General features: G+C 44.4%; 1 protein-coding gene across 4 annotated transcripts in view; it reads left to right on the top strand.

Annotated features, from left to right (window-relative positions):
* cacna2d3a (calcium channel, voltage-dependent, alpha 2/delta subunit 3a) overlaps positions 1 to 3479 on the top strand; it is a 129379-nt gene extending 125900 nt beyond the window's left edge. For all 4 annotated transcript variants that reach the window (XM_030423179.1, XM_030423180.1, XM_030423182.1 and 1 more), the window contains 3 exons: positions 919 to 1031; positions 2333 to 2415; positions 2558 to 3479. In XM_030423179.1, coding sequence (XP_030279039.1) covers positions 919 to 1031; positions 2333 to 2415; positions 2558 to 2650 — 289 coding nt within the window. In that variant the 3' untranslated portion in view covers positions 2651 to 3479. The remainder of the gene's footprint in view (positions 1 to 918; positions 1032 to 2332; positions 2416 to 2557) is intronic.
* The last annotated feature ends 9817 nt before the right edge of the window (positions 3480 to 13296 follow it).

The raw sequence follows: 13296 nt of genomic DNA on the forward strand, positions 1-13296 counted from the left end.
GGTTGGGTTTGGTTGGTCACGGTGGGCTGACTGTATTGGGTTGCGGTGGATTGGTGCCACTCTGGGATTGGATGCTGTTTGTGGTCAGATGAAATTGGTCATAGTATTGAATTAAGGATGGAGATATTCCTGATACTAGGTCTCTTTAAAGGGATCAGGTCTTCTCCCTCTTGTGTAGAAAAGAAAGTGTATGCATGTGTTTCTGTGCGTGTGTTCACTCAGTCAGACGTGCATGTTCTCATACGTGTCTGATAAATGCCTCACCGTGAACTCAATAAATCACCCAGCTGCGGCAGAAGAGAGGGAGGCAGAGAAGCGAGAGATAAAGAAAGAAAGGGTGACAGAAAGAAGAGATCATCTTTACGGCCTCTTTTCTTCATAAAGCTCATCCGCGTTCGTAAATCACCGACCTTGAGGCCGAGGCGAGGCCTGATCTCTCAGGCCAGTAAAACATAGCCATGGGAAGCTATGAGCACAAAAGTGTGGTTCCCATTTGTCTCCCTTTGGAGTGTTTTATATTCGGCAACACTTCATTGGTGCTCGCCTTGGATAGGATATAACAAAGACAAAAGAGGAGGGAGGGGAGAGAGTAGGGGGTGGGTGGTGAGTTAGGGTATACTTTCTGTGTGTGTCTGTTGGTGTGAGTCTGTCTCTGTATGTTTATTGACAGCTGGCAGTGAGACAAGTCCTCTTCTTGACATGCATCCAGTGGAGTCTCTTCAGTGCAGCCCCCCCCCCCCCCCCCGAGGAGAATGTGAACACTCAAAACACAAATTCTCTGACAAACATGGAAATTTACATCATACCCGTGCACCTTGTCTACTCGCCAATCCGGCACTCAACCCTTCCTCGCTCCATCTCCCTTCTTCCTTCCTCATCTTTCTCTTTGTCTCTGGCTGTTTGCTCTGTGATTGGCAGGTCCTTTGTGATCCAGCAGATCCCCAGCAGTAATCTCTTCATGGTGGTGGTGGACAACAAGTGTGACTGCAGCATGTTCGAGCCAATCACCATGGACCCCATCGAAATCATGTATATCCTTCGCTGGCCAAAAAAACTGGAGAGGTGGGGGTGATGGAGCGCAGGACCCCAGCAAGCGTATTCTTGTCTGTTGGTGTTCTGAAAGAGAGGAAGGAGGATTTTTAAAGCCTGAGAACTACATTTGACAAGGGTGTTAAGATGAGTAGAGCAACAGCTACAATAAAACCTTCACAGATTTAAAGCAGCAAAAAACTGATAATTGTCACAGCTCAGATGTCAGTTGGATGATGAATTTTGCAATAAACTGACTCAAGGGAAGACGAATGAGTGACTAAATGAATTAATGCTTTTTGAGGACGACTTGAATGTGTTGTGCAGCTGGCCTGCTGCAGTCTTCCCCAGTTCCTCCAGCCCTGGGAAAATAACAGTATTACCCACTTGTGGCTTTTAAAGAAGACTATTTTCACAATCCTGTGACTGTAACAACTATGCAGTGGTAGAAAGTAACTAAGAACATTTACCATTCATCATAATGAGTACTATTACTTTGTGTAAGTATATTTTGATGCTAATACTTTTGTACTTTTAATGTAATGCATGACTTTTACTCATAGCAGACCTTTTCTACACTGTGGTTTTGACACTTTTACTTGAGTACAAGCATTGAGTATTCCCTCCAGCTCTGCCAGTGTGTGTCCATCAGTGATAGAGGGATGTAAGTGGCATAGAGTATTTAATTTGTGGGGAAGCCATGGGGAGTCTGTTTGCACTCTGCCCCTCCAGTGGTTCAAAGAGATGAGAGCGTTCTGTGGGACAGATCTGAAGCTAAGGCTTAGAGGCAGCACTCTACTAGACGTCGGTTTCACAGAGCTGTGTGTGTCTGTGTTTGGGGCTGTGTTACACAATAGCCCACGCTATGATGGGATGCTGATCGATAGCAGACACGGCTCCGAGTGGAGTTTGACTGAAAGTACTTAGCTCGTCACCGCATAGCTGAGCTGGGCTCTCTTGCAATGTGCATTTTTCTCTGGATTTTACGCAGCACAGTCACGCTGTATATACATGTCCACCGCTGTTTATTTTGTTGTGGAGTGCTTACTGTAGCATAAAGTCTGCTATTCCGTTGCTACCCAATGAAAGAAAACTCCTCAAACATTGCTAAGACTCTGCTTTCCTTTTCTTTTCTCGCTCTACGTGCTGTGAGCCAAAGTATCAGCGCATCCATACGAACCCCTTTTCATGGCGCAATCGAAAACATGCGTTCCTTTCCATTATAAACAAGTAATACAGTCCAGCAGGAAAACACCCTGCAGAGGGTACACATTGTCTGTTATTGCCTTAACTTCAGCTGCACATAATGAATCTCTCAAGTGCGAGAGGTTGAAGATGCAAAAGGACAGGAGGCGCCCAGATACCTGTCACCCTTTTCACCCTGAGGTACTGGCTCCACAAACACTACACACAGATCACTCACTGTTACTGTACTCTCTTTCATAATATATCCCCCGCTAATTCTGCTTTTGTGTTTTTCTTAAAATATTCAACATCTGTCTGTATTTTGCCCCCCTTCCCTCTCCAGGAGAACTCAATGGAGTGCGGAGGAGCTCTGGGTCTCACCCCGTCTCTCACAGCCACACTGCTCTGCCTCGTCCTGGCGCTGTTCCCTAGGTGACCAGAGCTGGCCACGCCTCTCCATCCAGAACTCGGCTTGGATCGGCTTGGCTCGGCATGCAAACCAGTCGCAACAATGCCACAGAAAGAAGCACACTCCTGCCCCTTAGAAAATTGCGCCCAATTCCAACTCACCACCTACAAGGCCCCCTAGCCCTGAGGGTTCCTCCCCACAAGGCACGTATTTGAAAAGATTGATAAAGGATAGCTATTACAGCTGCTAAGTAGTGATTATTAAGGTGCTTTAGCAATATCACATGAGCCACACGGAGGGGAGAATGTTTTAAACATAGTAATAAAGCCAACAAAAGCACATAGTAGCTTAAAAAACTGCACCAGTGGTCCCACTGACACTCACACGGCTACGTTCAGTCCTTTCAGGTAGTAGCGAAGGGCTGGGGTCTGTAGCTGGGCTTGGAACTGGGCATTAGAGCCACGTAACACCCATGTGGAGAAAGACAGGCGCACCTTCCCCCTCCCTCGCCCCCCAGCCCACTCTGACTTTTCAAGGACAATAATGATTCTGAGGATTAAAAAAAAAATAAATAAAAAATGAAGATGAAGATGATTCTATGTGGCTGGGGTTACAATGAAATGTTTGTCTAATGATCTTTTTTTTTTCATGATGAGAAAAAAAAATAAGTTATAGTCTATATATGAAGAAAAAAATAAAAGAGTTTTATTTATGATTTGCAAGTGGTACCCATAAACTGTGACTATGAGATTTCGAGTCCTCTGATGTGAGTGGTTGTTAATATTTGAGCTTTGCCTTATTGAACAATATTGGTCCTGTTTGTGTACTTTTGAAATAAAAAGATGTTTAACATTGATGCTGCTGTCGAAAGGTTTTTAGTGAAGCAGAACAAAGGAGTTAATATAAAGCATCAGTCGTCACCCATATAGACGGTCCGTTGTTGGCAGATCTGACTGATTAATACAGTATCTGCTCTTAGTGGTTTATTGTGAGGAAATGTTTGGCCTGCACATGCGTGTGTTTGTGTGTGTGTGTCTGGTGTTTCGCTCTTGTCTCAGTCATGTCAGCCACTGCCCCAGAGGCCTATCCCCCCACACAAAGAGAGACAATAAAGACCATGACACCAGAACTGAAGGCCAACCACAACATACATCTGTATTTGTTTAGGAAATAGACACAAACAATCCTTTGACATTTTCTGACAAACATTCACATACATGCAAAAAACAGGATTCCTGTGACGTCCCCTGTGTCTGCATACAGAAGAGTACAATAAGTAAAAACAACAGAAGTTCTCAGAGACCCTGTCAGTGCCGACGGGAGGCCGCACTGCTGCGGTTTCCATGTCAACGCCGAGGTCCCTGTGGTCAACAGCGGGCCATGCCTCATCTCCATCTCTTTCCCCGGCTCCCAACCAGCCAGACTTACAAAACCTACTTCCTCCTCCATTGTAAAGGTAATTCTCACCGTGCTAGTGGTTTTAATCTGTTCTCAACTGCTTCCCTGATCCTGTCCCTTGAGCAAAATTGTGTCACTCTAATCATTTCCAGTTGATCCAGCTCTCCCTCTATGGTCCAAAGACTCCCCGACTTGCTGATGGGTCATTTATCACTGCATAATGGGACTGGAGCTGTTTTGGGTCACGCATCCAATCCGGTCTGTGATTCCTTCCTGTTTGCCAGATGAGTTATGGGAAAGTGCATCCAATGTGTGTACAAAAGACAGACTTGGGAATGCAATCTTCTTTCTCAGGGCTGTTGCCGCAATGGCAGCCTTGTTGCCACCTCGGGGTCCTGCGAGTGATAAATGCTCATCTTTGTTTTCTGTAAGCTGTTTTTCCCCCACGGACTGCAGGGGCGAATGTAACCCAAGCAGATGCCAAAAGAAGCTCTTTTTCCAAATATCCCCACTACAAACTGCTCGTATGCGCTCGTTATGCAGTCAAGAGGGGTATTCAGCTAGTTATCCATGTGTGACTATATTGCAGGGTGAAACCTTGAAAAACAGGCAATTGACTCTTCCCTTTGGCTGTAGACGAGCTCACCTTTCTGTTTTTTTGTGTCACCTTTTATGTCACAAACACATAAAAACAGGGAACAGAGGAAAGCAGCACAGAGACTGGTGTGATGTTACGTGTTTTTAATATCTTTTACATAAATTTCTCTTTCATCAAGTGAATTTGATTGAGCGCAGTTCGAGCACGGCTTGAATGTAGATGGATGGAACAGTTTTGTACGAGTAACTTCCAAAATGTGATGTATTACATATTACTAGTTACTTTCATTCAACATACTTGACACATATTACTGTCTATGAAGCGTAATGTGGTACATTATGATACTACTTTTGCATTACTTTCACCAAAATGACCACAGATGTATGACTAAGCATTATAAAATGGAGGAGGGTGATATTGTTTCATGGAAAGTAATTGAAAAGAAATGTATTGCATTTCATTACAAATCCAGTGAGACTGTATAGCCTAATACAAGTTTTTCTCCAGAGCACAGATATGACAGTGGTTTGGTACCCCCCACAGTTTCTGAGTGCAACTCAAAACTTTACCATTACCAAGATCCCGTTTCTGCTTAAAGTAATATATAACCTTTACCATTGTACCGCTTTGCCCTCAACACTCGACGGACTTAACTTAACTGTTCATCATAGCATCAAGTCAGAGAAGGTGTCTCCCACTCGAGATAAAAGCCAGATAAAAGTGGCTGTTCAGTGTGTACATTTTTTTAATCCATTACAACAGAAAAAAAGACAACAAAAAAATTTAAAGAAACAAAATCCAAGACTATGTGTAGGGAATCCATTGACAAAGACATCTCTGGTTTTGTTGACTAACACGTGTGTTTTTACAAGTCTGGCTAAGCACTCAAATGTTCACGTGGACAAGCCGGTTCAAACCTAGAACCCCTGTTCATCAAATGAGACACACTCAAAGACAGGGCAGGTGAGAGAAACATCACTGAAGGTATTTTATGAGCAGGCGTCCACATTCCTCCCCAATGATCCGATCTAAGCTGCTGTTTGTGGTGGGAAGGAACCCCTGAGAGAGGAGCCACTGATCACTGGGAGACAATGCCCCAGAGGGGCCCTGCAGTTCAAAACACACCCATCCATCAGCACTCACACCACTCCAACTCTGTTTGCTCGCCATTATCTTGACTACATGAGAAATCTCTGTCGGAAGACAGATGACAGTGAATCACACACAACTTCACACATTTAAGCGTTTGTGCAAACATCCACAGTCTTAGCCATGCATTAACACACATTTATGAGCTCAGCATACACACACAGCGGCGGTCACACAGAGGGCAATGCTTTTGGTGTTACCTCCAATGGAGTAGATAACAGTGGTGGTTTGCATTGAGGACCACAGATATGTTTAAATGGAAATGATTCTGAGCAGCTGAACCACACCAGGACCACACACAGGCCTGGTGACCACAACACGCCACAGCTAAGACAAGCTGGGAAAACACACACACGCACACATACATGATTCTGACGGCATTTTAATAATTTGGTATTTCAATTTTAGTAGGATTTTATTCCTATGGATTGTGCATTCGCTGCATCACTGTCATCCATTAAATTTGTTTAATGTGGAGTCATCATTTTCATCTGTTGCACCGTAAGCATCTCAACTCTATCCTTATTCAACTCTCTCTGCACCTTTTATACCTTTTTTCCTGCTGCTCCCTGGCTGTAGTAGTGATAATAACCAGACCTCTTGACTACCTCTCCGACACATATACGTACCCATGCGCACACACACACACACACACACACATCAGAGACTTAACCGTACGAAAACCCCAAAGACAAATTTGTAACTCCGTGTGCCAGGAGACATGTTAGTGCCAAGGTTGAGAGGTGCCAGCTGAAAACATACACTCTCAACACACACATACACACACACACACTCATACACAGAGAAGTTGTATACCCCATGCTATGATAGGAAGAAAAGCCTTCAGTACTTATGGACCTCTCGGTGAGCTTGAGGACCTGACAGCCAGCTGTACTAATACTGTGTGTGCGTGCGTTTGTGTGTGCGCGTTCAAGAAAGAATGAGAAAATAAATGAGAGTCTGTGAAACTTTGTGCTGTGATCAGGATTAGCACACAGTATATATTTGGGAGGAAGAGTGCACATAATTCACCAGCTTGTCGCTCATCAGGTTCCTCTCGGACAGGCAGCTCACTCTCCTCAGCCAAATATTGAATAACAAAACCAGAACAAATCATAGGCATATATTTAGCATTCCACTCTGTGTTTGTGCAAACAAGCTGAGGGAGACTTTTCAACATTAGCATATTCAGCGGAGTCTTTGTAGCTGCGATCTGAGCTCTGCCAGCCAGTCGAGTCGACGAAAAAAAAAAAGCCTCATTCGGTTACACGCGGCGAGCCGAGCAATGGCCTGGAGGGGCATACATATTGGCTCCCTCATACAGGAAGTGGCTAAATGGAGACCCAGGAGCCCCTTGCCTTGCCTCTGCCACTCAAATGCGCCCAGGCTGTTTTTAGAGCATAGGACAGTTTAACAGAATGGACAGTCAGAAAGAGGAGAGAGGGGAGGGAAAGCAGCGAGGGGAAGTAGGAAAGCTAGATTGGAGGTCAGGGAGGCAACGGAGGAAAAAGGCGGGTTGATTGCAACCGAGTAGGTGGTCTAACAATGTCATAGCTGGAAGCGAGCAACACCACTGGCTCTCAGCCGCAGTTTGTCCCTAGGTCTCTGCGCTGGATTGGGATTGAGAACCACCATAAGTGTACGAGCAATTTAAAGTTCCCTCGGATCACAGTTCATCAGCATCAGCATGTTTGTCTTGGATGGAGGACCGATCAATGAGTTAGGAAATATTGGCTGTTGGCTCCCCCATGCCTGCTATAAATCCTGCTGCGCTGATGAACACTGAATGTTGATGTGATAATTGATGCAGTGTTTTTTTGTACATGGCGTTTCTGGGCATGGTGTGGTTACATCAAACTTTTATAGAAGCGTGTGTGTGTGTGTGTGTGTGTGTGTGTGTGTGTGTGTGTACGTGTGTGTGTGTGTGTGTGTGTGTCCATCTGTCATGTTTGATTTGTATCTTTATACCCCAGCTGGAGAGTTGCTCCTGCTAACTCTCTATGAACTCAGTGTGGACAGGACTTAATGGTTGCTCTTATTGGCACATTTGTGTGTGTGTGTGTGTGTGTGTGTGTGTTTGTGTGTATGTGTGTATGTGTGTATGGGAGTGTGCATGCATCCATTATACTGATTTTGCCTTTTTAATGGAGTACATAGATCTACACTGTATCTAACCATAAATAAATCTAACTATAAAGCAAGGAATCTCTCTGCATGTTATCTAACTATCTCAAGAACCTTTCATCCAATCTACTTCGTACTTGGCAGGTGTGTGGCTGAGGACCCTAGGAAGTGCAGCGTCTAATCTGGTGCAATCTGGACATGCCACACGTTCAACATTAAGGCAGAAGATATACCTCCTTTTAACGACGTGTTCAGGTACGCATCAGGGCTGGCTTGCTTATCCTGTGTCCAATGAAGCGTTGGTTGTTGACGTCTAGAAATGATCACTGCACATAATGCAATATGCAGCATGAACGGTGGGAGCAATGCAGCGCAAGAGCAGGGATGTGCCGGAGTCAGGAGTCAGTAAGCAGGTCAGCAGCAGCAGGGATAACAATGAGACGACAAGCTACGTGTGGCATCTAGTAGCATCCTCCGGTAACACAGGTAGTACAGGCAAGTGTGAACAACTACCATCATGACACAGTGAGTTGTCAGTGCAAATAGTGTAGTTCGGCAGAAAGTTTATCTCCAGTCTAATGCATTTTGTTTGAATTGAAATCAATTCAATTCAATTTTGGCTTCATGGCTCTGCAGACTGAAGCTGAAAAAAAGAACAAAAGTAGAAGGTCACACAAGTCTGGGTGGGTTGGGAGATGCAGCCAGCACAGGTTTTCTATTCTTCTAAGAGAACTGGAGGTGACATTTTTAAGTTCTTGTCATCAGTAGTACGCTAGCTAACGTTTGCCTCAAGGGGTAGAATGTCTACCTTTCATAAATTGGCAGCATCCTCAGCTGTTCTGGGATGTCTCTGTCATTGGTTGTTTGGGTCCAGCTCAGGAAGGACACAGCTTTTAAATCGTAATTATCAAACAGGGTTAGGGTTGTGTGTGTGTGTGTGTGTGTGTGTGCGTGTGTGTTTGGTCAGACCAATGAGCCGCATGTTCTGTGCATGCTTGGCCCTGGGACTTCAACGCCCTTATTTTGCATAGCAGAGCAGTGAAAGGAAGGCTAAGATTACAACCACAGGGCCTGACAGAAAAATCACTGCAGCGATGTGACATTTATATGCCCTGGTGTCCCCCACTCACCCCCCCTACCTCACCCTTCCCTCACCCATCATTACCCTCTTGACCGTAGGAATATCCGAAAGCCTTGCTCTTGACACCGACCGCAGCCCTGCACGTCCTCCTGTTCTCTCTCACCCTAACCACCATAACGGCCCTTTTTCTGTATCTCCGATCTGTGTGTCAGCGCAATGCATGTATGTTTATTCGTATAGTATGCACTTGTGTGTGTGTGTGTGTCAGTTTCATGCATGTGGTCCTCCTGCTCTTTCTCACCCTAACTGTCTGGAGCATTTAGAGGACATGACATCACGGAGGGGTAATGTTGGGTGCTGACGTGTGTTTTGCGGCGGAGGCAAGCTGGGCTGTGACGCCGTCTGTTTGTTTTTTATGATCCACAGTCGGGGGAAGGCCCGGGGAGCTGGTTGATTACGGCTCTCGTTTATGTAACTGCTGCAGTGCCACAGTTAAAGGCCATGTTGTAATTAAAAATAATCAGGGCTGTAAATATACTGTGGATATGATCTTGTCATAGCTCAGAGGCAGAGTGTGTGTGTGTGTGTGTGTGTGTGTGTGTGTGTGTGTGTGTGTTTGTGTGTGTGTGTGTTTGTGTGTGCGTGTGTGTGTGTGTGTGTGTGTGCGTGTGTGTGTGTGTGTGCGTGCGTGTGTTTGTATGGTCTGTCTGTTGGCGGATATATGAGTGTTTGTGATTCATATTGCTTATTAGTGGGTGTATGGAGTGTATTATTAATGAGCTGTGTAATCTAAAAGGCCTGCAGTGTGTCATTACTGAGAGAGGAAAAGAGGAAGCGAGCGCACAATTGTCCAAAACAGGGAGAGGACAAGAAGGTGAGGCTGAAAGAGGCCAAGGCCAAGAGACGCAGAGAGAGAAGGCAAGTCAGAAATGACGGACGAGGGAGCAGAAAAGTTTGTTCATGAAATAAAAGTAAGCACATACAAACAGATATGTCTTTTGTGCTTTACTGATTGTAGACAGTTGTAGTGTCCCTTCATAAAAGCCAGCACCATTCATGATATGTACATACATACCACGCTGCTTTGACCCTGACATGTTGTTGTGAGCTTTTTTCTTCCCTGGTTCCGCCCTAGCCCAGATCACAACACCTGCTTGTGTGGTTTGCAGTCTTCTTCCCGATTTCCTGAAAGAACAGAGATGAGCGCACAGAAGTGGCCGCTAGACATATCCTTCAGAAGGATGCCATGCCATACTTCTTAACCTACTTTTTCCACCTGATGAAAGCACCTCTTTTAGGTTGAATTTAACTGTCCGTGCTCTGTAAATCCACATGGAGAAATCACCTAAGTTAAAAATCAGACATAAACAAATCTCTCAGCTTCTGGGATTACCGCGCTGTTCTAACTATCGCCATCGCAGCCAGGCTTGAGGACATGGGGTGGGGCTGCTGTTCTGCGCAGTGCCTCCCAATCAACTCTGAGGCCTGGAGCTGTTTATCTGAGAAAATAATTCCATTGTAAACCGTTCAAACGCAGCCCAGCCCGGTCTCACCAGCCAAATGCCCTGCCATTGTGTTGATGGAGAAGAAATCGGCCTGATCTTAATGAACTACGTATTTATGGACTGGGGTTAACAAGTTGAGTCAGAATGGTAATTTTGGCAAGCATTTGTTTATACACTTTTTAACAGTCCTCCCTGGTGTAAACAATGTGTGTGGTTTTGCAAGCGCTAAATGCCTGCACCATTAAACAATCAGACCTCTGCTACTTCTAAGAACCTTCACGTTGCTGTGAAGGCATAAAACCTGATGATAACCTGGTCGATAAGTCTTCCAGAGGAATAACAGCTTGGTTTAGGAAGCAGTGAGAGGTAGCAGTTGTCCAAGAGCCGTCGCAATGTGATTGAAACCAATGATTTATAGATTTTTGTAACAAAGGAGAAGAAAATGGATGGTCCAGGGGGGAAAGAAAGGTCTGATTATTCTTGGACACGTGAGAAAATGTTTTCGGTTGTTTGGGCGTCTTAAACTGCTCAGAATGATCAAGAATGGCCCTAGACGGCGCTAAATGCACTATTTCTCATACAAAACAGTGCTGAACAGTAACAAGTTTGGTTGGGAATGTGTCCTTTTTCCTCCTCAATGGAAACTATAAGAGAAGTAGGTGATGTGATGAGGATGATGGAGTACAAGTGATTAATAGATGAATGGTACCTGCAGCACTCGAGCTGGTCAGAAAGGTGCCCCTGTGTCTAAAAAAAGCACATGCAGACAGTGTGGAAAGAGTCATCCTCTGACGTGCAGTATCCCGTCAGTGTGGGCTCCGAAATCTCAGAAGACCTTCCAGCTGATGGAGATTCAGCTAGCAGGTGTCATATGTCTAGTTATTCTGAGACGTGAAGTGAGAGGTGATGTAGCTCAGAAAAGCCCCGATAGCTTAGACTTGTTTGTTTAAATCCTGTCTTCATACTCATATAAATGGCTTGAATTGATAAGAATAAACAACAACACAATTTAAACCTTGTGAAATGTCAGAGAAAATTAAACGAAAGTCAGTGATCATCTGCCATACGTCATCACTTAAATATCCTCACAGGTGCCGTGATAGAAATGTTTCTACGTTGTTGTTTGTTAACCTTTTCTTTTCCTGGATGTGCATCAAATTTGACAGTTGAAGCAAGGTTTATAGGGAGCCAGTATAAATGCTGATGGTTTCTTTTTTTCTAAATTGCAATCAACAATTCATTCATAATGAGATGTTGAAGCAGAAAACACGTCTAATGGCATTTTGAAGTAGAGCAAATTCATTATAAAAAGTGGCTTTATTGTATATTCTCTACAGTGAACGTTGGCAAAAACTACCTGGATGGGTGCGAAAGAAATCCGATGCATTGATATAAGTCAACAAAATGTCAGACAAAACAGAGCAAATGAGATAGAATCCAGCACCATGATGCGTATGTACCTCTTGAGCAGAGAAGTGTTCCAATAAACTTGTGAATAAGTGCTTTGCTTGGACCATCAGAGCAGGAGTGAGGTGCAGGTTTAACCTCAGGAATGACCTGTAAATGTTTTATTGTCACTTTCAAGACTGTTGGCAACATCGGTGGACTGGTGAACTTGAATAGTGCAGTTCATTATCAACTGATTCATATTGTCACTCTGCTCCAGCTGCCCCACCCGTAATCTACACATGTGCACAACTCAGTAACTCAGTGGCCCGAATCAATTGCTGACCACATCTTTTCTTGTTCCAAAGCCTCCCGATTTAAGGATTTAGTTCTGCTTGCAGAGCCCCCTGCTCCTAAAACGGGTGTGTCTGAAAATGTTGACGTGGGTCTTGTAGTTGTCAACTGGGATCAGTGTGTGTGACAAGAGGCACACTCGCCTGCTGGGTCCAGTTTCTACACCCCACCGGCTGCCTGTGACGAGGTGCACACCTGGCAGCTTGCATACACACACACCTGGTAAAAAAAAAACACACACACCTGCCCCTGCTGTCAAAGCTGTTGAGTAGAGACAGGGCGCAGGCAAGGAGGTCCACCAGAACAGTAAAAATAAAAAAAAAAAGGTCAATTATAGAGTCAAAGGAGTACAATAAAGATTCAGAGGGGCTGCCTAACAATTTATGCCTTCTTTCACCTTCAATTCACCTTCACCCAAGGGCGTAATTTACATTTTAACTTTCGGGGAGACATCTGGGAACTACTCAAGACTCCTCAATTATATTCTGATTCATGTTCATAACACAAGGCATATGCTGTGTAACCCTTTGGCACTCAAAACAAATTAGTAGTATATAAACATAATTGCTGAGAGACAGAGTTGCACTTAACTTGACATCCTGACCTGGACAGTGTACAGAGAAATGGGGCATAATGGTGACTGAGCAGGATGTGAATGTGGCGGCGGAGGTGCCAATTTGAATCGACATCTCCAGTGTTGCAGAAGAATTGAGACACGTCCACTTGTTGACTGTAGAAACATGAGCGAAAAAAGGAAACGATAATACAAAAAAAAGTTCTATTCCCTTCCAAATGTTGTCATGATTTATAGATAACAAGTAAAAATGGCATGTCGAGTGGAAAAGGTCACTGTAGGTGTAGTTAAAATCAACGCCTACTCCACCGTTGAACTCTGGCGCTCTGCGTAAAAAGTGTCAGCCGAACACCTTGAACATTATGTTTTCATAACATGAACTATGTTCTATGATAAAATTTGCTAAAGTTTATTTTTGCAAATGTTTAATGAATACCCACTTCCCTCATTAATCTCCCAGCTAAGCACACCAAAGATAAACAGTAAAGCTGTTAAACAGCTGAG

This window comes from Sparus aurata, chromosome 7, assembly GCF_900880675.1.
Source record: "Sparus aurata chromosome 7, fSpaAur1.1, whole genome shotgun sequence".
NCBI lineage: Eukaryota > Metazoa > Chordata > Actinopteri > Spariformes > Sparidae > Sparus > Sparus aurata.